General features: G+C 57.0%; 1 protein-coding gene across 10 annotated transcripts in view; it reads right to left on the reverse strand.

Moving 5' to 3' along the window:
- Positions 1-24284, reverse strand: part of CACNA1A (calcium voltage-gated channel subunit alpha1 A) — a 209231-nt gene that overhangs the window by 27110 nt on the left and 157837 nt on the right. For all 10 annotated transcript variants that reach the window (XM_070058409.1, XM_070058410.1, NM_001101693.1 and 7 more), the window contains 9 exon segments: positions 21994-22053; positions 21458-21564; positions 13544-13643; positions 13168-13328; positions 10436-10573; positions 9693-9894; positions 8275-8439; positions 4954-5064; positions 876-959 (listed from right to left, as the gene is read on the reverse strand). In XM_070058409.1, coding sequence (XP_069914510.1) covers positions 876-959; positions 4954-5064; positions 8275-8439; positions 9693-9894; positions 10436-10573; positions 13168-13328; positions 13544-13643; positions 21458-21564; positions 21994-22053 — 1128 coding nt within the window.

The raw sequence follows: 24284 nt of genomic DNA on the forward strand, positions 1-24284 counted from the left end.
CACCCTGGCCAACGGGGAGGCACTGGCCAGTGTGGAAGGGCAGGAAGAGGGGGAGGTTGGGGCTTTTGCGAATTCCTGATCCCTTTCCCTGTCCACTTCAGCACCTGGGCAGGGATCAGCACCCTCCTGGCGCTCAGACCCTTTCTGAGTGAGACCCAGCCCGGCCCCCAGGAGCCGATCCCAGGGAAGCGCCTGGCACAGAGCTTTCTTCCATCTGTGACCACGTCACCAACCCCCGCCCTTTCCTCCATCCCCCACAGTCTCCAGAGTCCCCCCCCCCAAGCCTGGACTCCCTGGCAGATGGCCAAGGAGAGCGTCTGAGCTGGGAACTCCAGGGCCCTCAGTCTCCCAGAAAGGAGAGAAATGGATGTGCTCTGAGGCCCAGAGACCACCCGGGGGCCGGGGGCCCCTAGAGTAACACCCGCCCCTGTGTCCAGCTGCCCACGAGCCAGCAGACCTGGCTTGCAAATGGCCTTGGGCTCTGTGTGGTCTTGGTGGTGGTGGGGGGAGGGGCTAATCTGAGCTTTGGGGGGCTTGGGGGGGGGTTCGAGCCTCTCAATGATTGCATTGCATGATATGTCCAGAAATCAACAGCTCAGAAGCAGAGGAGCCCGTATTGCAGGGCTGGCCTCATACTGGACTTTGGGGGACCCAGGCCTCCCCCGGGGTCAACCTTCTGTAGGGACTACCCTTCCCCGGGTAGGGGGAGATGGAGGCCTGTTTCTCTCTCTTCAGTCATGGCCAGGCAGTGGCCCAAGCTGGCTGTGGCCATCGGGACTCACGGCACCTGTCCCACCCCCGCCCCCCAACCCCAGCCCAGCCCCAGCCCGTGCAGTCCTAGGGGGTACCCGGGAGGAAGCCAGCGGGACACTTACCCCAAACTCCGTCACAAGGATGTCGGTGATGCTACCGAGGACGGTCACAAAGTCAAAGATATTCCAGGCATCGCGGAAATAATTCTAGAACGAGGACCCACAAGACAAGAGATGCCATCGACGGAGCATGGCGGCCGACGCCCGGGATGGTTGTCGCGGATCAAACATTAAAAATGCAGTTCGAGGACGAGTTGCCTGGTGGCGTCTGCCCCGGGGTCCCCTCTCTGGGACCCGCCACCCCCCACCCTGGGGGGACTGTCCCATTTCTGTCTGGGCACCAGAGGGGGCTCTTAGACCCTGCTGCAGCTCAGCTAGGGGAGGGGGCTGCTTTTTGGGGGCTGTCACTTGTCTCAGAGACAGTTCCAAACAGCACTGGGGTCTTCACAAGGATTCCAGAGGGAGGAGTCGCTCGCTCTGCTCAGAGGGTGGAGCCACCCAGAGCACCAGAGTTGGGATTTGAACCCAGGCCTGGGTGAGTGTGGCGTCTGCATGTTCAAACCCCAGCCCTGCCGCTACCATCCTGCTGTGTGGCTGTGGGCGAGCGCCCAGCAACAGGGCCCTTGAGGGCCTGCCTGTGCTCAGCTCTGGGCCCTGGCTCTAGGCACGCCCCACCCCCCAGGGCTGTGAACAGAGGTGGGGAAGGGGGGGGGGTCTTTTCCCAGCCAGCTTTCCGGAACTTTCTAAATGCCACATCTGGTGAGCCCAGGTCCTTGAGCAGCTATGGTCCGCTGAGATGTGCAGACTGGCTGCTGGCTACTGCTGCTGAAACATTCTAACATCCTAAGTGTGCGTCCCAGGACCCACTCCGGGGCAGTACACAGGTGCAGCGGCAGTGGTGTTGCTAGGATTCACAAATACTCCACACTACCCGGAAAACACCCACAGCCCCGGGCTCCTCGGGTCCCCACTGCTGCCCCTGCCTCAGCTCAACCCAGCACTGAACGGGTGATGCCTGGCCCTTTGTGGGGGTGTGTGTTGGCAGGGGAGGGCCCCTCCTGATGGGCAGGACCCACACGTTCTCAGCCTTTGACCAAAGCCAAGACAAAGTCGGGGCATGATGTGAGATGACGCAGGGGCTCCTCCAGCTCACTCCCAGGCAAGCCCCCTGTCTCACAGATGGCCCCGACTCTGGTATGCACTTGCCGAGGTCAGGTTCCTAGGCTGCATTGTGTTACATGTCACTGGGGGTTGAGTGGCCTGGGTCTCAGGACTTTTCCTCTGGAAGGCAGGGCTAACACTCCTACCAGATAATACATGAGGTCATGGCGCAGGGGGCTTGGTATACAGTAGGCACTCAATGGATGGATACAATCTGGGGTTTTATAATCATCTCAAAAGAATTCGGGTTCCAAGGCACTGGTGTTGCTGGGCCCTGGTCCACAGCTCCTCCTATTTCAATGGCATATACTTGTGATTTTGCTCAAGGGGCTCTGTCTGGCTCCAAAAAACATAGAGGGTTTGGCGCTGTGGGTAAAGTTGCTGCCTACGGAGCCAGCATCTCATATGGGTGCTGGTTCGAGTCCCGGCTGCTCTTTTTTTTTTTTTTTTTTTTTTTTACAGGCAGAGTGGACAGTGAGAGAGAGAGACAGAGAGAAAGATCTTCCTTTTGCCGTTGGTTCACCCTCCAATGGCTGCCACGGCCAGTGCGTTGCGGCCGGTGCACCACGCTGATCCGAAGGCAGGAGCCAGGTGTTTATCCTGGTCTCCCGTGGGGTGCAGGGCCCAAGCACTTGGGCCATCCTCCACTGCACTCCCTGGCCACAGCAGAGAGCTGGCCTAGAAGAGGGGCAACTGGGACAGAATCCAGCGCCCCGACTGCGGGACTAGAACCTGGTGTGCCAGCGCCGCTAGGCGGAGGATTAGCCTAGTGAGCCGCGGCGCCGGCCCCGGCTGCTCTATTTCTAATACAGCTCCCTGCTAATGCACCTGGGAAAGCAATAGAAGATGGCCCAAGTGCACCTGCGTGGGAGACCCAGAGGAAGCGCCTGGCTCCAGATCGGCGCACCTCTGGCCATTGCAGCCATTTGGGGAGTGAGCCAGTGGATGGAAGACCTCTCTCTCTCTCTCTTTCTCTCTCTCTCTCTCTCTCTCTCTCTCTCTCTCTCTCTCTCTCTTTCTGTTGTCATCTGCTGGTTCCCTCCTCAAAGGCCTGCAAGGGCCGCTGCTGGGCCAGGCCGAAGCTGGGAGCCGGGAACTCCTCATCGCTGCGGTCTTCACTGGTGGGAAGGTGCAGTCAGGAGTCAGGGCCGGGGATGGAAAGCAGGTGTTTTGACATAGGATTGGGGCGTCCTCAATGCTGAACTAAAATCTGCTCCCCTAAGCTTATCTTTTCATCCCATTCTCCCACGAACTCTGTGCGGTGCCCTCATCTTTGTCAGGAAATTAACAGCTCGGCTGGGAGCAGCCCCTGACTCAGGCTGGTGGGCACTGGATTGAAATAGCCCGGCTCTCTCCCCACTCCCGGCGGGCGGACGCAGCAATGTGCTCTCTGCTGCCCCCTGGTGGCCCCTGTCGCTCACGGGCTTCACAACGTACCCATTTTTTTTTTCCTGGCTGCCTCCTTGTGAGGTAAATTTACTCCCAGGTAAATTCCTTGTGTCCAGCCTTTGTCTCAAGCTCTACTTCTTTTTTTTTTTTTAATTTATTTTTATTTTTTTATTTTTTGACAGGCAGAGTTAGTGAGAGAGGGAGACAGAGAGAAAAGTCTTCCTTCTGTTGGTTCACCCCCCAGATGGCCACTATGGCTGGCCCGCTGCGCCTATCAGAAGCCAGAAGCCAGGTGCTTCTCCTGGTCTCCCATGCAGGTGCAGGGCCCAAGCACTTGGGCCATCCTCCACTGCCTTCCCGGCCACAGCAGAGAGCTGGACTGGAAGAGGAGCAACCAGGACAGAATTTGGCACCCCGATCGGGATCAGAACCCGGGGTGCCGGCGCCGCAGGCGGAGGATTAGCCTAATGAGCCACAGTGCCAGCCGGTGCCAAAACTTTTGAAACCTACGCAAAGGGGTTGATAAAGAAAATTCATGGAAAAATCCGTATTTATGGAAAAAATGCCTGGATTTTAAAAACTTTCTAGACCCAAATAAACACATTTTTCTTAAAAATTGATTTTAACTATGTGAAGGGCAGAGTGGGAGAGAGAGAGAGAGAGAGAGAGAGAGAGAGAGAGAGAGGTCTTTCATCCACTGGTTCACTCCACAAATGCCGCAATAGCCAGTGTTGGTCCAGGCTCAAACCAGGAGCCAGGAACTCCATCTGGGTCTCCTATGCGGGTGCAGGGGCCCAAGCACTTGGGCCATCCTCCACTGCCTTCCCAGGTGCATTAGCAGGGAGCTGGATCAAAAGCGGAGCAGCCGAGACTTGAACCAGCGTCCGTATGGGATGCTGGTGCTGCAGGTGGTGCCTTAACCCACGGCTCCACAACGCCGGCCCCAATACATGTATCTTTCAATTCTATTTTCCATGGAGGTTTTGAAGTACCCCCACCACCACCACTCCCCGCCACTGCCTACCAGATGGATGAAGGTGCCTAAGTGTGGTGACTGGACGAAACAGAAAGATGTCACTTTCTCCACATCAGATTCCTCAGACTCCCCTTCCCCACCCCCTCCCCCTTGGAGGGGTGGGCTGGGGTCAAAGGGCCTTAGGTTTCACCAGGTTAAGGATCAGGGACCGCATTTAAAAGATAAGAACCTAGAACCAAGGGGAAAGGACCACGCCCCAGAGCGCAGGGTGGGCCGGGCCGTGGGCACAGGTTTTGACTTTGGGAGCATTCCTTCTTGGTCACGTCCACACGCAGGCTCGCGGAGTGGGGTGGGGGCTGGAACGCTCTGAGTACCCTGGGGCCTCACTTCAGAAACACTGGAAGGAATGAGCTAATGAACAGCAGCCGTGGGCCAGCGTAAAATCTTAACTCTGTTGGAGTGAGATCTGTGGCCGGCGGGGGGTGGGGTGGGGTGGGCCGTCGCCCATGGTGGTGGCGGGGGCGGGGGGAGGAGAGACCCTCACCCAACACCTGGAGCCCCCGTTCCTGCCCCCAGCTGCAGCCCCCTGGCAGGGGGGCAGGGAGGTAAACTCACCAGAATCCCAAAAGCCAGGACCTTTAGCAGGCACTCCAGGGAGAAGAGCGAGGTGAAGACGATGTTGAATACCTTCAGGGCATTGTCGTAGGCCACTGAGGCTCCGTAGAACTGAGAAGGGGGGAGACAGGGTGGGGGTGGGGTCAGCGGGGTCCGAGGGCCGGCGACCCCCGGGCAGCAGGGGCCTCTTCCCTCCAGGGGGCTGAGCCCAGAATGAGGCTGAGTGAGTTTGTCTGGGCAGGGTGCTGTGGGCATTTTTTTTCATATTCAAAATAAAAACTAACTCTTTTTATTATGGAAAGTTTCTTCCAAAAATATTTTCAGTTGACATGATAATGCTATGTATTTACGGGGCACACAGTGGCATTTTAATCCGTGTACTTAATCTGCTCACGCCATAAGAGGGACTAACACCTGCTTCTCCTGGAGATCTCTCTCTCTCTCTCTCTGTCTGTCTTAAGATTTCTTTATTTATCTGAAAGAGTTACAGAGAGAGGGAGGTCTTCCACCTGCTGGTTCACACCCCAGATGGCTGCAACGGCCGGGGCTGGGCCAGGTTGAAGCCAGGAGCTTCTTCCAGGTCTCCCACGTGGGTGCAGGGGCCCAAGCACTTGGTCCATCTTCTACTGCTTTCCCAGGCCACAGCAGAGAGCTGGATCGGAAGTGGAGCAGCCGGGACTTGAACCGGCGCCCATGTGGGATGCCAGCACTGCAGGCAGTGGCTTTGCCCACTGCGCCATAGCGCCGGCCCCCCACAGATCTCTGCATCAGAGACCTACCTATTTATTTCAGGGAAGTGCACCTGTTGTCATCTTCACTGGGACAGCCCAGGAGACCAGGGGTTAGAACATTCTGGGCGTTTCTGCCTTAGGGTCTGAATGAGCACGCCCTGCCAGGTTCCAGTGCTGGGGGCGTGGCTCCCTGGGAAGGGAGCGGAGCCCCTCAGAGGGAGGACCTTAAATCACCGTGCCTGCTGCCCGCTGCCCACGGGAGGGAAGGGAGCTTGATCCGAGGCCAAACAGCCTGGGCCAGAGCTGACCCTCAGCTTCCGGTACTGTGGGCCCCACAACCTCTTTTCTTGCTGCACTAAGTCTACCTTGGTTGTTTCGTTATAGTAGCAGTAGACTCACATCCTCCCATCATCACAGATTCTTGACCAAACCACCAAATCTCAGCCGAATCCAGCCTCCAGCCCAGCTGGAGAGAGCTGGAGACCCAGTGCAAGGAGAGGCCATCAGCAGGACATGGGTGCGGTCCCCAGCTGGGGGGGGCGGTGGTCTATATTCAATTCACTTGGTTTTCTCAAATACATCAATGGCATGGCTGTTGTGGCCTTTTTGGGGATTGAACCAGCAGGTGGAAGTCTCTCTCTCTCTCTTTCTGTAACTGTACCTTTCAAATAAATACTTCTTATTTTAAAAAATAATAAGGGGCCAGCTCTGTAGCATAGTCTGCAGTGCTGGCATCCCAGATGGGCACCGGTTCGAGTCCTGGCTGCTCCACTTCCAATCCAGCTCTCTGCTATGGCCTGGGAAAGCAGCAGAAGATGGCCCAAGTCCTTGGGCCCCTGCACCCACATGGTACCACCCAGAAGAAGCTCCTGGCTCCTGGCTTCAGATCAGCTCAGCTCCAGCCGTTGTAGCCATCTGGGGAGTGAACCAGCGGATGGAAGACCTCTCTCTCTCTCTCTCTCTCTCTCTCTCTCTCTCTCTAACTCTGCCTCTCAAATAAATAAACTAAATATAAAAACAAATGTCTGTGTTTATCAGTTCTTCTGCAGACACAGTGTTTTGCCAAAGTTTGTTTTAATCTTTATTTGACAAATTGGTGAGACTGACAATACCACTAGCATTTAATGATCTATAGCTGCCTGTAGCACCAGCATCCCATATGGACGCTGGTTCGAGTCCTGGCTGCTCCACTTCTGATCCAGCTCCCTGCTAATGCACCCGGGAAAGCAGCAGAGGGTGGCTCAAGTGCCTGGGCTCCTGCCATCCATATGGGAGATCAGAAAGAAGTTTCTGGCTTCGGCTTGGCCCAGCCCTAGATGTTGTAGCCATTTGGGGAGTGAACCAGTGGATGGAAGACATCTCTCTCTCTCTCTCTCTCTCTCTCTCTCTCTCTCTCTCTCTCAGTGTGTGTGTGTGTGTGTGTGTGTGTGTGTCTGGCTTTCAATTAAATAATAGACTTCCAGGCCCTCTCTGGACCCTGAATCTTACAAAGCTGGCCATAGCATCTGTGAGCACGGGAGAGCCTACACCAGGCCATCTTTCTGTCTTGTCTCTGACCCTGCTTGGGAGAGCAGCCACAGAAAGAGAAAAGGAAAGAGCTGACGTAGACCCTGGTCCCATCTTATCTGCGGATTTAGTTACCCATGGTCAGCCGGCTCCAACAGTATTAGATGGAAAATTCCAGAAATGCTGGATAGCGCTGACGGCAGTAGGCTGCTGGCTCATTTATACGTTACACTTCATCCACAGCGGTGTGTGTGTGGGTGTGTGTGTGTGTAAGGAAATACCCAGTTTGAGGGGACTTTGACAAGCTTGCAGCTGGGCCAGGAGAAAGCCAGGAGCCAGGAGCTCCATCCAGGTCTCCCAGGCAGGTGGCAGGGACCCAAGTACTTGAGCCATCGCTGCTGCCTCCCAGGGTGCGCACCAGCAGGGAGCTGGAATTGGAAGTGGAGCTGGGACTTGAACCCGGGCACCTGCACTTCCTCGCTCAGTCCTCATCCACCCCTGGTGGGAGAAAGGTGCTATTATCCGTGCCCCCATTTCACAGACAGGCAAACTCCAAGGCACTGTGCCAGCTGGAACTGGTCAGTTAGCACAGTTGGGTTTGAATCCAGGTCTGTGGATTCCTCACTGTGGGGCTGTATATTCAGAGTTTGCACGGGGAAGGGGTCCCGGGCCCTGACTCCCTGCAGCCCGCACCTGTCCTGCCACCCTGATTTCACCCACCCAACATTTACATGGAGCGTTTTATGTCTTCTCCCTGCTCAGGGGCCCGGGAGTTCCCTGGAGCGCCCCGGCTGCCGACCAAGCTGCCACGGAAATCCCAGCCAGGCAAGGGTGGTGGGAAAGAGGCTGGGCAGCTTGGGGAATCTGTGGAGGTCAAGGAGGGCTTCTTGGAGGAAGGGGTCTTTCTACAGGTGCAGCTGGCCTGGCAGTGTTGGGAACGGTGTCGGGGGCTGCGGGCACAACAGTGCAAAGGCTCAGAGGCAACATGGATGAAGGGCTGCTGCTGCCGGCCCCGTCTGGGTGGGGGAGGGTGGGTTCCAGGGGGCGGGCACGAGGTGCGGGGGTGGGGTGGGAGGAAGCTCACCTTCATCATCAGCACGATGGTGTTGAGGGCGATCATGGCCATGATGGTGTACTCGAAGGGCGGGGACACCACGAACTGCCACATGCGGTACTGGAAGCTCTGCTTGTTCTGGGGCATGTGCCTGGTCAGCGGCTTGGCACTGATGGCGAAGTCGATGCAGGCCCTCTGCGGGGGACAGGCCGGCAGCGTGAGGGGCGGAGAAGGGGCGGAGTCTGAGGGAGCAAGGTGGAGCCCTGGGCGGGGTGGGGCAGAAGGGGATGGAGCCAGAGGGTGGGTGGAGCTGGAGGGGCGGAGTTTGAAGGGCAGGGTGGAGCCTGTGGGCAGGGGCGGAGTCCCGGGGGCAGGGCGGAGCCTGCAGACATGGGAGGGGCAGGGCAGAGCCTGTGGGCTGAGGGGAGGCAGAGCAGAAGGGGTAGAGTCCAAGGGGGCAGGGTGGAGTTCGCAGGCAGGGGCGGCATAGCAGGGGTGGAGTTCCAGGGGCAGGGCGGAGCCTGAGGGCAGGGGTGGAGTCCCGGGGGCAGGGCGGAGTTCGCATGCAGGGGCGGGGCAGTAGGGGTGGATTCCGGGGGGCAGGGGTGGAGCCCGAGGGCAGGGGCCGAGCAGAAGGGGCGGAGCCCCAGGGGGCAGGGCAGAGCCCGAGGGCAGGCGGCTGGTCGCAAACTAAACCCCCCGCACCACGGCTCCCAATGCGCCTGCTTGAAGCTGCCTCTCTCAGGCCCAGCCCCGCTCCCCACCACGATGACTGCCTTCTCCCAACAGCTACGGTGCCTTGAGAAGTCTCCCAACCCTGCGTGGGCATCTCCCTCGTCCCCCTCCTGGATCCCTTCAACAAAATGTGGGTCCGATGCCGAAGCCCCAGTATGCGCAGAGAGGCCAGGTCCTCTGCCCGAGGTGACCCAGCTGCCAGGCAGGCCAAATCCGAGTTGAAAGCAAAGTGTTCTGAGGCCTGAGCCTTCTCCCTTCCTGATCGCCCTCTTTTTCCTCCTCCTGCTCCCGTATGGAGAACCCATTTACAACTGTATTTATTTACTCGAGAGGCAGAGACAGACACATCGTCCATCTGCTGGTTCACTCCCCAAATGCCCAGAATGGCTACTACGGCGCCAAGAACTCAACCTGGGTCTCCCACGTGGGCAGCAGGGACCCACGTACTTGCACATGAGCAGGGAGCTGGCATGGGAGGGACTCGAACCCAGGCACTTGGATATGGGAGGAAGGCGCCCCAAGCAGCGGCCAAGGTCCACTCCGAGCGCGGCTGCTCCATCAGCAAGCCTGGCTTCGCCCTGCTCCCCGTGGCCTCCAGGTGGCGGCAGCGAGCCCAAGCCACCGGCCTGGTCCTACACCTGCCAGGCTGACACCTTTTGCCTGGGGCGGGGAGGGGGAGGTGGGGGGGGGCTCAGGGATAGGGGAGGCAGCACCTCGTTTTTCTCCAAGCTGTACTCCTCCATCATCTTGTCGCCCTGCTCCTGGAAGGTGATGATGATCAAGGCCACGAAGATGTTGACAAAGAAGAAAGGGAAGACGACGAAGTAGACCACGTAGAAGATGGACATCTCCATGCGGTAGCCGGGGCTGGGGCCCTGGTTTTCAAAGGTGGCGTCCACCGAGTGCTTGAGGACCCTATTGGTGGTGGTGGTGGGGGAGACAGGGATGGGCACGGTGGCCAAGTTAGAATTGTATTTGTTTTTAATTCATTTATTTTATTTGAAAGGCGGAGGGACAGAGAGTGAGAAAGAGAGTGAGAAGAGAGAGAGAGAGAGAAATCATCCATTTGCTGGTTCACTCCACAGATGGCTGCAATGGCCAAGGGCTGGGATGCCGGGCTGCCTGTGTAGGAGACCCGAGTGGTGCCTTAACCACTGTGCCACATGCCCGCCTTCCCCCATCTCAAAATTTTAAAATAACCACTCTTGGATTTGCATGCATAAGGCAGCCTCGCCCGTCAGACTATGCTCTGGGCTCCGTCTGGGAGAAAATAGGTTTGCGGTGGAAACGGGGTTCAGGCAATGCCACCCTGCCCCTCGCCCCCACCTCCCGCTGCGTGGGCCCCAGCAGGGTGAGGCTGGGGGAGCCAGGCTAGCAGCCCTCCCTGGGAGACCTCGGGTTATTCCCCTGGTTGCCGCTGGCGGGAGTGGGGGCGCTCTCAGGCCCGGCCACTTACTGTGGCCAGCCTTCTCCCGTGGACACGGTGAAGAGGGTGAGCAGGGCCCACAGCACGTTGTCATAGTGAAACTCGTACTTCTTCCACTCGCGATCGCGGGCTTTCACCTCGTTCTTCTCGTACAGGAGGTACTTGCCGCTGTCACAGACAGGGGGCGCTGTTAGCCGTGCGCCCCGGGGGCCGAGCCGAGGCGGGCGCAGGTGGAGGAGGGACCATTGCCTTCCACAGCCCTGTGCACCCTCCGCTTGGGGACCTGGGACGGAGCTGACTCCGAGTGCAACATTCTGAATTCCGGCTCGAGGATTTACGGGCCTAAGGGTGAGGGGCTCAGGTCTGTTGATTTATTTATTTTATTTGAAAGGCAAGAATTAGAGAGAGACAGAGAGAGACACACAGAGAGAGGTCTTCCACGCATTGGTTCACTCCCCAAATGGCCACAATGGCCAGAGCTGGGCTGATCTGAACCCAGGAGCCAGGAGATTTTTTCTGGGTTTCCCACGTGGGTGCAGGGGCCCAGGTACTTGGGCCACCTACTACTGCTTTCCCAGGCCACAGCAGAGAGCTGGATTGGAAGTGGAGCAGCCGGGACTTGAAACTGCGCCCCTATGGGATGCCAGCACTGCAGGTGGAGGCATAACCCATTATGTCACAGCGCCGGCCCTGATTTTTTTTTTTTAATAAGATTTTTTTTGAAAGACAGAGCGACAGAGAGGCAGAGACAGGCAGATACACAGACAGATGATGGGGAGAGATGTTCCAACTCTGGTTCACTCTCCCAATGCCCACAGCAACCAGGGCTGGACCAGGCTGAAGTCAGGAGCTTGGACCTCCTTCTTGGTCTCCTGCATGGGAGGCAGAGGCCCATAGACTCGGATCATTATCTGTTGCCTTCCCAGGTGCACTAGGAGGAAGCTGGATTAAAAGCAGGGCAGCCAGGGCCCGAGTCAGCACCTGCCCAAGGGATGCTGGCATTGCGTCTTAACCTCCTGGGCCACAACACCGGCTCGGACAAGGGTCCAGGGCTAGCCTCAGACTCCCATCCAAACGTCTAGGCTGACTTCTCATGCTAGAAACGGCCACAGAGCTAACAGCCGGCAGCCATTCTCTGCACCGTGTTCCTCCACCCTAGCAATGACTGCAGACTTGACACATATTCTGTGCAGGTGTAACTGCAGAACCAGCTCAAAACGGTCCAGCTCCATCAACACCGGGGAAAGCTACCCATTCGGGGAGAGGGGGGTGGGGCTGGGAATGGTTTCTGTCTGCTTTAAAAAGTCCCTCTCAGATTAAGCCACTACCACCATCAACTGGACGCAAGTTCCTGGGGACAAGTTTAATTATAGGCAAAGCTCCTACCACAGGTGATTGGCCTCTTGACAGCAAATGTAATCTGGGCAGGGAATGGAGGAACATGTCTTCACTACTAGTTATCCCTCCACCCCTGCCAGCAGACTCAAAGAGACCAACACATGCCAGAACCTTCTAGAACCTTCTGGAACTTTCAAGAACCTTCTGGAACTTTCAAGAACCTTCTGGACTCTTCCAGAAGCCTGGAGTCCACTGACCAGGCTCTGGCACTAACGTCCTCCAATCAGAACTTGCCTCAGGAGAGTTTTCCCACACTGGCTGGTCCTTCCCAACCCACAAAACCTGCTGGAACCTCAGACGGGAGACATAGGTCTGAGCTTTGCTTCCTGTCTCCTTGCCGGTTGGCCTTGCCGTAAACCTCTTCTTTTTCCATAAGCCAGTGCCACAGTACTGCATTCTGTGAGCATCGGGGAAGGGGCCCTTCCAGCACAATTGCCATACAGACTCAACCAACCGCCGATCAAAAATACGCGGAAAAAAGTTGTGTCCGTACTGTCTTGTGGTTACTTACGCTGCAAACAACACAAAGCTGATGCATATTTACATAGAATTTCCATGGCATTTACTGGTGTAAGGCATTTAGAGATGGTGCAGAGTTTATGGGGGGGGGGGGGGAGGACACGGCGTGGTGGTGTAGTGGGTAGAGCGCCACCTGCTGGCATCCCATATGGATGCCTCTCTGTTAACTTTCAAATAAACAAATAACTCTTTAAAAAATAGTTAAAGAAATAAAGTCTATGGGAAAATATGCCTAGCTCTATATGCAAATACTACAGTATTTTAAAAATATGTCTTTCTTTGCAAGGCAGAGAGAGAGAGAGAGGTCTTCCATCTGTTGGGTCACTCCCCAAATGTCTACAACAGCCAGGGCTGGGCCAGGCTGAAGCCAGGAGCTGGGAGCTGCATCCGGGTCTCCCACGTGGGTGGCAGGGGCCCAAGCACTTGGGCCATCTTCCACTGCTTTCCTAGGTGCAGGGAGCTGGGGTGGAAGTGGAGCAGCCGGGACTTGAACCGGCGCTCATATGGGACACCGGCATCGCAGGTGGCGACTTAACCTGCTGTGCCACAGTGCCGGCCCCCCTTCTTCTGCACCTTGACCCCATCTGAAGGTTTGAAATGTCGGATTGTGGCCGTGGGCGACCGTCCCCGGCGGGACAGAAAGTTGGCGACATAAAAGGGAAGCCAGCCTAGTTTACGGCGCCCCCTGCAGGAAGCGAGGGGCAGCAGCCGCCACTTCCACAGTGGTTTTCGCTTCTATTCCAAGTCCAAGATGCTCACGCGGGACACCCCAACCCTCGGGCCTCCCAGCAGCTCCCCTCCCCCAACCCGGCCACCCCGGGACGCTGGGCACGGGGAACACCCACCGACAATCTTTCTCAAATTCCTTGGACTCATCGGTGCAGTGAAAAAACTTGCCCTTGAACAGCTGGACAGCCACCACGGCGAAGATGAACATGAACAGCATGTACACAATGAGGATGTTGAAGACGTTTTTGAGTGAGTTCACCACGCAGTCGAACACGGCCTGGGGGGGGGCGGGGAGAGGGAGAGAGGCTGGGAGCCAGGAGCTCCATCCAAGCCTCCCACATGGGAAGCAGCAGAGCCCTCACTTCACCGCCACCTGCTGGGAACTTGCAGTAATGCACGCGCCCACGTAAGCAGCCCACTCAGTGCTGCCAGCGCCTCCCCGCGGGACAGCACAGGGCCACCCGGCCCGCCCCCTCCCCACCGGCCTCTCACCTTGAGCTTTGGCAACCGCTTGATGGTTTTGAGAGGTCGTAGCACCCGGAGCACTCGGAGGGATTTGATCGTGTTTATATCCTTCCCTTTGCTATTGCCGCTGTTGAGGGGAGGGAGGGGACACATGTTAGGGTGGGAAGAAGGGGAGAGAGATGGTGGGCGGGGGGTGGTGGTGGTGGTCGTAGGCCCACAGCTCCACGGAAGCCCACCCTCCCAGGCATAGGAGGCTGGTGTGAGCCTGGCCCAGCCCTGCCTGTCCTGGGGGAAGAGTGGTCACAGTACACCCCGCTGGGCTTGGGCTCCCGAGCCGGTGAGCAGGTGCGTGTGCGTGTGTGTGTGTGTGCACACACATCCCTGGCTTCACTGGGTATCATCTGGCCAGCCCGCAGCAGGTGCATGGGGCAGCCCCTGTTCACACCCTGGGTGCAGGAAGCCGGCGGCTGCTTCCTGAATCCCATTTCTCCTTGGCTATCTTAAAAACAAAGCCTGTGTCTGGAGTTTGTGTGCTTTTTAAAGGTGGTTGTGGGGCACTGTGTGTGTGTGTGAGTGTGTGTGTCTTGGCAACCGTTTCCCACGGTCTGAGAGCCCACAAGGGCTTTGTTCCGGGGTCTCTGGGACATGAGCACCCAGCACACCCCAGGGGCTGTTGGACCTCGGCTCAGACCCTCTCCACGCCACCTCCACCCCCGCCTGGGCTGGGGCCCTCGCAGGCCTGTGGGTGACGGGACCACCACCCATGCCCTCCACACCCACAGTCGTGTTCAGCTGCCTGCCCCGAGCCCCCACCACCCCACTTCCCATCTCTCTTGCTCTCTCCTTCCACCGTGTCACCTTGCCAATCCAGGACCAGGTTCCTGGCATGGCACTCAAGGCTGCCCTACACCCTGACTTACCTCTGTACCTTGTGGTTCCCCCATGACCTCCCCGCTCCCCTCCACCTATGGTCTCCCACCTCTGATTGTCCTGCCCTTACTGCACAGTTCAAGTTCAAGTACTCCAAGTTCAAGTTCAAGGTCCCGTCCCTGCCAGCCCAGTCCCCCCCCCCCCACCAGTAGGTGCTTCTGGAATCATCTTAGTTTCTGTCTTATGTCAAATGTGAGACACTCGCTGGGGGCTTGTGTGTGTGTGTGTGTGTGGTGAACCGTCTGGGACGCTCATGACCCAGACAGAAACACAGAAATATACGCAGAACACAGCGGCTGTGGCCTCTCTCACTTCCTGCTTCTGTCAGAGAGAAAGCCCCTTGGACGTCAGCACGGGGAACCCGTTTCTCACGCTCACCCCCCACACACACACTTTTCACAGAACAGCCCAGGGACCTCTGTCCCTGCTGGACTCACGGCCGCTGTTGTCCGGGGTCGTGGGACACAAAAGATGCTTCACAAAGTTCGTGGAACCAGGAATTGAAAAGAGAACGTTTGATTTTGGAGCAAAAAAGGAAGAAGATCTTGAAACCCATGCCAAGGTTTTTCCTCTACTACACATTTTCCACGAATGTTCTGGAAACCCCTTGAAGGCATGTATGGATTTCAAGCTTATTTATTTATTTATTTATTTATTTATTTAATTTTTTGCACCAAAAGAAACTTGATTCTTTCAATCCTGTTTCCTACGAACTGTTGGAAACACCGTGGTAGGACTTGTATAAGATGTTCCTCTCTGAGAAATGGGTTGGGGGTGCGGGTGGGGGTGGGGTCCGGGGAGCGTCCCGCACACAGACAACCAGGCTGTGTGGTGTGTGGCCCAGGATAGAACCCTGAGGGCACTCGCGGTGTAGACTCCCCCAGGTCCTGGCTGCCTCCTCTCTCTGGGGAGCTGGAGCTGTTTGGCTGTCTTGTTAACCACCCACTGCGGCTCGTGTGGGTTCTGGTGTGTGTGTGTGTGTGGTGGGGTGGGGTGCGGTGGGGTGGGGGTGGCAGCTGCGGCTTCCCCGGGACCCCCTCCCCACTCCCCGCTGCCCCCAGTGGAGTGCATTCTGTGTGTTCCCGGCCAACAAGACGCTGGTAGCAAGGACACAAGGCCGTGGATGCGGCTCCAGCACCGAGGCTGCACCAGGCACACAGAACAAGAGACGGAATACGAGAGAGAGAGAGAAAGAGAGAGAGAGAGAGAGAGAGAGAGAGAGAGAGAGACTTTACCGTGTACTGCTCCTGATGACGTGGCGTCGGAGAGAGAGACAGGTGGTAAGCACCCTCAGAAGAACACAGAACAGGTACAAACACACACATCCTGCTGACCACCCCTGCCCCGCCGGGCGCCTACGGGGCCAGCCTCGGGCTCATGGCTCGGACGCACGTACGCACGCACGCAAGTCCATGCTTCCACGTGGAAGGCACCGGGCGCTGCCTGACGACACCCAAGGAAGCCACATTTCCAAGAAGCCAGGGAGCCCAGGAGCTGTCCATTCCCCAAAGGTCAAGTTCAAGGCTGAAAGTCACGGCCAGGAGTTGGGGGTGGAGGGGGAAAGGGAACCCCACCCCATGCTCTCCGGAGGGAGGGGACCTGGGTTTGAATCCTGCCCCTGTGACATGGGGGTGCCGGATCCACGGGGGGCCACGGCCTTGGCTTGGGGGCAGAGAGACCCCAGCCTGGGGCGGCCCCTGCCGTCGACGTGGGTCTGGGGGAGCACTCGGAGCATTTTGCGTGCTCAGAGAGAGCTGCTAGCCACCGAGCACAGCCCCGGAGCACCTTCTGTCCAACACCCTATTTTTTTCGAAGCTGGGGAGTTTTTTTTTTGTTTTGTTTTTTTTTTGTTTTTTTTTTGTTTGTTTGTTTGTTTTTGTTTTTGTTTTTTTTTAAAGTACAGACCTGTTTCACTGCCTGCGGGTGTTTCAAAACCGCTGCATTTTTCCTTCAGGGTCAGTGGTTGGCCCAGGGCAGGGCACCAGAGTTGTGGGGGGAGGGGTGCGACCCTGTGGATTTTCCTTTGCCAGTGACTAAGGGGAGGGGACTTTTAGGGACCCTGATTCTTGGCCGAGCTGCAGCCCGCAGGGGTCCTGTGAGGGGTCTTCAGAAACTTCGTGGAAATGAGTATTACGCAAAGAAACAATTTTGCGTGTATTTCAGAAAGATTTTTTTTCTTTTGCACCAGACTTTAAAAAAAAAAAACTATTTTTGAGCATGTATTCAAGAGTTGCGGGGAGAGAGCGAGCGAGCTTCCGTCTGTTGGTTCACTCCCCATATGCCAGCAACAGCCAGGGCTGAGCCCAGGAGCTGCCCGGGGGCCGCCGTCCGGGCCTCTCCGTGGGTTGGCAGGGCCTGCACACTTGCGCCCTCTCCTAGGGTCTGCCCCAGCAGGAAGCCGGAGTCGGGACTCAGCCCAGGCACCCAAGGGACAGGGACGGAGACTTCCCCAAGGCCAAACAGCCAGGGCGTGGCCGACTGAGAGATCTCAGACCCAGAGAAGCTAAGCGCTCTAATATGTTCGGGACGGGCTGCTTTGTGCACAGGGGTGGGGGGAGAGCTCCCTCTTTTGGCTTCTTGGAAATGTGGCTCCTGGGGGTGCAGGAGCGGCTTGTTCCAGGCGCTGGCCGGTAGTCTTGTACCGGATGGACTCTTGGCGGTGAGGGCAGGGGGCATGATCTTCCAGCTGCCCCGACACCTGGCGCATAGGCTGTGATCATGGCTGACGGCTCATGGAATGGCAGCGTTCAGGACGGGCCAGCGACACGGTGGGCAGATGGGGCAGGACGCACACACACACACACACACACACACGGACACTTGGGTGAGGTGTAGAAGGGCCGGGAACCTCTGGGACATCCCTGGTGGGGGCGGGAAGACCGAGGGGTGCCTTTTCCATATTGGAGACCAGGTCACAATCGCGGTCCTGGGGGTGGGGCATCTGTGTCTCGATGCACACCCCCCCCCCAAAAAAAAAAAAAAAAGGCCAGACCTGCAAATTTCCTTTTAACAAGGCAGGCAACAGTCTCACCCTTCCTTCCTGCCAAATGGGCACGGGGCGGGAGTGGTGGTCCTGGCTCGGCGGTGGGCAGCTCTCCTCCCCCTGACAGCTCACCCTGACCTGCGTGATTCGTCTAGAACCACTAGAACCTTCTAGAATCTAGGATCCCTCCGGTCCTCACTTTTTTTTTTTTTTTTTTTTTTTGCAAAACGGACGGGACTTGCAGCACCAACCAGTGCTCCCCCTGGTGGTGGCTGTGAAGATGACAGCGTGCTCTTAATTCTGTTGCATGGGGAACCAGACACCAGGTATGGAGGGGAGCAGCCCAGGGTAGGGAGGCTTTTTATGCCCCCTCCCCAAAAGAGTGAGGTTGATGGGACGGTCGCTGTCGGGAGCAGGGCCGGTTCTCCGACTTGTCTCTGGGGAGACGGGCATAGGGCAGGCAGAGCAACCTCGGAGCCCAGAGAGACGCAGAGGGGATCTCTGTGAGCCACACACCCTCAGCGTGCCCCTGGCTCCCTCTCTCTGAGGACAAGGAAAGAAAAGCAGGAGGGGGGGGAGCCTTCTAGAAAGAAGCCAAGAGACCTGTAGCCAGGGGGCAGGCCTCTGGAGCTGCTCTTGGGGGCACGGTTCCACACTGAGGGCTCCTTCTCTGGCTGTCTGCAAGCCTGGCCCTGGGGGGTGTGCAGGAGTGGCTTGATCAAGACGCCTGGACAGTGGTGCTGAGCTGGGGGGCGGGTGCTGAGCTCAGCCACAAGGTGGGGAGGGCGTGGTGGGCTGGGGGGCCATGGGGTCTCCTCTTTTATCTGTTTCCCTATCATACATAGGTGTCCCTCCCCCATAAAACCTGTGAGAGTCCCCCAGCATGTGACAAAGACGCCACTGGCAGAATCAGTCCACTCGGTCCCCTCATGTCCTGTGCACCTGCCAAGGCTCGCAGGGTGGCCTCGGACACCTGGCCTCAACCTTTCCTGGACAAAACATCACCCACAGTAGGGCTGTATTCAGGAGGGAATAGGGTGGCCCAACTGTCCCCAGGAACAGCTTATCAACTGGAGCCCGCGAGCAGATTTCTGAGTGGTGCGGGCTGATGCTGAACACCCCCTGGGACCTTCTGTGCGGCCAGGAGCCGGGCGACGTCGATGGAGCTGGGACATCGCACAGATCAAGCAAGCCTGCGGCGCCCCCTGCTGGACACATGTGGAGTGCACACAGCTACGGCTGCGAGCCTGGGTGCCCGAATTGTGTTCCTGGCTTGTTTCCTAGGCTACTTTTTTTTATTTTTTAAGTCAGTATTTCAGAGTGCACTCCTACTTCGAAGCTTGTTGCAAAACCGTAGGGTGGCAGCCTAACCCGTCTCTTTTTTAATTTAGGACTTCTTTAACAGGAGAAGGGGGCTCTGGGAGCGAGGGGAAGGAGGGGGTCTAGGCAGGCAGGCACTGTTCTCAGAACCAGGGTTGTATCTACAAAGAGCTCAGATTCCAATAAATAAATAAACCAAAACCCAAAGCAACAATTAAAGAAATTCAACTCCCTGCACAGATGCTTGGGTGACGCAAGGATCATTCTGTTTCTTGGACTTTACTGTTAAAATGAAATTTCTGTCTTTGCTTCTTGTGGTTGGGTTTGCTTCAAGGGGCGGCTCATGGCGATGCCAGAGAACCTAACCTGTCCGTCAACACAGCACCTAATGGCAGAAGCCCAACAATGGGAAGGTTTGTTCCTGGGTTCCTGGGACGGGCACCGCCCACCCCCATCTCCTAGTGGCATGGAGGATGTGGGTAGGACCGCAGGGTGGGGGCCCTCCTCAGGGTTGATATTTGTTGGGACGGATACGTGGCATGTGCTTAGGGGAATGGGACCCAGGGCCTCGGCAACCCCCTGCCCTGGCCCCTGAGCAGCCTTGGAAAACTGGTAGCTGCTGCTGCCCCGGGGGCATGGGAGAGCAGGGAGGGGCTCGCTGAGCCTTTGTGGGCTCAGTCTGGACACCACAGGGACCAGGGGAGGCTCCCATCACCCAGAGATAACAGCCAAGGCTGGTGGGGGGAGGAGGAGGAGGAGAGAAGAAGGGAGAGGAGAGAGAGAGGAGAGAAAGGAGAGAGAGGGAGAGAGGGAGGGAGGAAGGGGAGAGAGGGAGAGAAAGAGGGAAAGAGGGAGATAGAGAGAGAGAGGGAGAGGGAGAAGGAGAGAGGGAGAGGGAGAGACAGAGAGAGAATGTTCTAACCCCTGGTCTCCTGGGCTGTCCCAGTGAACACGACAACAGGTGCACTTTCCTTAAATCATAAATAGGCTTCAGAAACAGAGATCTGTGGGGGCTGGCGCTGTGATGTAGCGGGTAAAGCCCCTGCCTGCAGCGCCTGATTCCCATATGGGTGCTGGTTCAAGTCCTGGCTGCTCCACTTCCGATCCAGCTCTCTGCTATGACCTGGGAAAGCAGTAGAAGATGGCCCAAGTCCTTGGGCCCCTGCACCCTCATGGGAGACCTGGAAGAAGCTCAGGCTCCTGGCTACAGATCGGTGCAGCTCTGGCTGTTGTAGCCAATTGGGGAGTGAATCAGCATATGGAGGATCTCTCTCTCTCTCTCTCTCTCTCTCTCTCTCTCTCTGTAACTCTGCCTCTCAAATAAATAAATGTTAAGAAAAAATAGCAGTCAATATAAAAAAAAACCAACCAGTGCTAATAGGGAAAAAAATTCTATCCTGTCTTTATTTTACATTTCTCTGAATTCCAATGAGTTTGACCATTCTTTTTTACTAGCTACCAACATTCTGTTAAATTTGTTTACATCCTCTGTCCATTTTACCCACTGAGGATTTCTTATTGATTTGTGACTGCTTTTTATATATTAAAGACACTAACTCCTTATCTTCTTGTGGCAGTCTTGCTCCCCAATTTGCTATTGTATTTTTTTCACCAAGCACATTTTAATAAGTCCAAATCTTCTGATGCTTTAAAAAAGAACAATCTCTTCTATCACTCTTATAGTGAAATAAATAATTTCAGAAGAGGGAGAGAGGTGGGAAGGGGAGGAGAAGGAGAAAGTGAGGAGGAGCAGACAGGGTAGGAGGGAAGGGGAGTGGGAGTTCAGTCTCCTCACCCGCATGGTGCCTCTCCCCCAGCTCTGAGGCGTCCAGAAACTTCTAGATTTCTCATCCCTCTAACACAACTTGACCTCAGTGCAAGATCCAAGAGTGGCCACTCTGGCCCTCCTGACTGGGCCAAGAGATGACTCAAGGGCCCCTCCCCCTTGAGGACTGCATTGCTAGGCTCACCACGAGGGCCCTGCAGGTAAGTGATTATTCAGTTGTCGGCTGCCATCTTGGAATGACCACCAAGAACTCAGGTGCCATCTTGGAATGGTTACCCAGTCCCTTGGGCACTATGTTAAATTTGCTCTCTAGAACCTGGGTGCCATTTTGCAATGGCTGCCAAGGACACAGGTACCCTTTGGAATGGCTGCTCCACCCTTGGATGCCATTTTGCAATGGCTGCTTAGCTCTGGGATGCCATCTTGGAATGGCTGCTCCACCCTTGGGCGCCATCTTGGAATGGCCACCTACACCTTGGGCACCATCTTGGGGCTGCATGGTGACACACGGCCTTTCAGAGGGCAGAGTCCCCCGGTCTACAACCACAGGGCCATGGGGGGCACAGAGGAGGCGAGAGGGGTCAGAATTCTCATGCACATTCATTTCCTGATTGTCTTTTCAGGGACTCCCCAAAGAGACAGCAGAAGGGAGATGAGATGTTCTGGCAAGCCTCACTCTACAGAAAGCAGCACACAGCAAGAGGGCGGTGATGGGGCCGGGGCCCGTTGCTGTGTAGGGGGCAGAAGACGGGGTCCCCGTCTCCTCCTTCCCTCTGTGGTGGGCGTCATGCAAACAGCAGGTCAAAGCTCTTCCCAGTGGCATGCGGAGACCCCCCCCCCACCTCCACACTCCCAGGACCCCTCCCCGGATCCAACACATGGCCCCAGGCTGGGGGTAGGACGGGGCGAGCCAGAGACTTACGTGAAAGCAAAGGCCACCAGGGCCCCACTGACCACTATGAAGTCGAGAATGTTCCAGAGGTCCCGGAAGTAGGCACCTTGATGCAGGACAAGCCCTAAGTCGATCATCTGTGGGTGGGGAGGAGAGGCGGCTCAGACCTCTCACCCCCAAGCCCACACCCTTCTAGACGTGGCGGAACTGGGGGAGGGGCCAAGAGACAGGCGGCCCCTCCTCGCTCTGACTGGCAGGTTCTTGGGTTCCAACCTGTCCTCTCTCACTCCTCTCATAGGCCTGGTTCCCACACCACCCGGCCATCCATCACCTGCTCCCAGGCTCGTGGCTCCCGCCCTTCCTGCTTCCTGCTCCACAGCTGTTTTCCTCCACAGCCACCAGAGGGCGACAGTGAGCACCAGGGCCTGATCCCTCCTCTCCCTGGGCTTTTGCATGGCTCCAATCTCACTTCCTCCCTGCTGCCCTCACTTCTTCCCTCTTGCCTGCTGAGAGCCACCGGCACCCAGGTGGCAGTCCTGGAAATCCCCAGGGACCCTGGCACTGACCTTGATCACCATCTCAAAGGTAAAGACGCCAGTGAAAACGTAGTCGAAATATCGCAGCACCTGTGGGGGATACAAACAAGGGTGGTGGGGTGCAGGGGGTCGCTGGCTTGCTTCAGTCCAAGATCTACCGGCAGCCTACGGGGGTAAGGGCCCCCAACAACGTCCCCAGGAACAAATCTCCACTCAGAGGAGGAAACAGCAGTGCGCAAACACTGTTGAGCAGGGTGTGGACTGCACAAAGACCGCCCCCTCCCCCCATGTCATGGCGCAGATTCATGTTATGAGTGCTACTGTCCAGCAGAGGGCAGAAAATCCTAACCAAATCCCTCTATCAGACGGATCCGCGTTAGCAGTGGGAGGAAAGGCGCCTTTTAAAAATTGGTCTTCCGGTCTGTGGATTGAAAGAGCTCCCACCCCTTTAGGACATCGGAGCCTCCAGTGTCCTGTCCTGCTGGACCTCTGCGTCTGGAAGTCATTTCTTCATTGATTATCCTGTCCCATAGCTCCAGCTCTCACCACGGAGGGTCTTTCTCCCCCTCACTCCCCCACTGCCTCAGCTGCTCCTGCACCCCCAGACCTGGGACCTTGGGGGCACAGTAAGGGTTGGCAATACCAAGCACGGCCACCAGAGGGAGCTGCTGAAACGCAATTTGGGGTTTATTCCTTCTCAGCTCCCCTCCGAGGCCGTGCACCTCCCTGCCTTTGCCTCCCTCTGCCTTCGCTCAGCGTCAGCTCACTTCTTCCCGTCCCCCTGGGTGTTGGGCAGGGCGTGCACTACATACTAACCCTTCCCCATCTCACAATACAGACTTGTGTGTCGTGACGCCCATTGTCCAGCAGAGGGCAGCAAAGCCTCAGAAAGATTTGCTTACCAAAGGCACAGTGCCTCTAAGGCAAATTTAAAAAAAATTTTTTAAAATTGATCCTTAATTCTAAGAGCTTGTCTTGATGTCTCTGGGTGGGCCCGGTGGGTAGCAGTGACCAAAGGCCAGTGCTCCGGGAGGAAAGGATGTGTGTGATACCCCACTAACCCCTGGGGTGTATCTAGTTCAGCACTGGGCACATAGTAGTTGCTCATTAAATAAAGGACCCAATGGAAGGGAGGCAGGGAAGAAAGAAGGGTGGGCATCACTGATCAGGCCCTGGAGAGCTTCATGACCAATAAACTAGGCTCAATCCTGGCTGATTCCAGATCTTTCTGACGCCCGCCAGTCTAATCTGAAATGCTGGGGCTCATTCACTCCACACCAGGCAGAGCCTTAGGGGACATCTCGCGGGGCCCTAGCAGGGTAACTGCGGGGTGGGGGAGGGGGAGACACTCAGAATCCAGTGATAAACCCGCTGTAAGTGGATGATGTCGGCATCCCGACGGCCCTGGGCTAAAGGGCAAAGCCGGCAGCACCAAGTGTGGACAAGGCCGCTGTGGTGCGGTGGGCTAAGCCTCTGCCTGTAGTGCCGGCATCCCATACGGGTGCTGGTTCAAGTCCCAGCTGCTCCTTTTCTGATCCAGCTCCCTGCTAATGCACCCGGGAAAGCAGTGGAAGATGGCCCAAGTACTTGGGGCCCCTGCACCTATGTGGGAGACCCAGTGGAAGCTCCTGGCTCCTGGCTTCAGCCTGACCCAGCCCTGGGTGTTGTGGGCATTTGGGGAGTGCACCAGTGGATGGAAGACCTCTATCTCTCCCTCTCTCTCTCCCCCCACCCCCACTTTCAACTCAATAAATCTTAAAAGAGCAGAAGAGGGACTTGTTCTCAAGTGTCCCCTTAGTTTAATCTCAGAAGCCGGCAGCTGTCAATCCAGCAGGTGCAGTGGGAAATGGGGCAGGCGGAGGAAGGCAGGGCTGTGGCTCCCACCTTTGGCTGGCTGATATTCGGGGTTGGGTCATGGCTTTGAGGATGTGCCCCCCCACCCCCACCTCCCCGTGTGCCCCGCAATGTCCTTGTGGAAGGGAGGGGGGCTTGCTGACCCCCATCTCTGGGGGCGCCGTCTTCCCAGATCTGACTCCAGGAGGCTGTGGAGCCCTGGCCCTGGCCTCCCTGGCACTTGCTGCCTTCGGGGGCCGCGTTTTAATTCCTTGTGCCCATCTGGCCTCTCATCATGGGGTCTGGCCTGAGGAGGAGACAGAGAAGGAGCATGGGGTGCAGGCTTGAGGGGTGTCCCGAGATAGTTTCTCCAGGACGGCGGTGGAGAGAGTGCCACCTGTCAGCCCCCGCCTCTGCTGCCCCATGGCCGGCCAGAGACCAGGTATACAGGGCGCTCCATCATTGCACTGGAAGCTAAGGGCTCTCTG

The sequence above is a fragment of the Oryctolagus cuniculus genome, chromosome 16, assembly GCF_964237555.1.
Source record: "Oryctolagus cuniculus chromosome 16, mOryCun1.1, whole genome shotgun sequence".
NCBI classification, from domain to species: Eukaryota; Metazoa; Chordata; class Mammalia; order Lagomorpha; family Leporidae; genus Oryctolagus; species Oryctolagus cuniculus.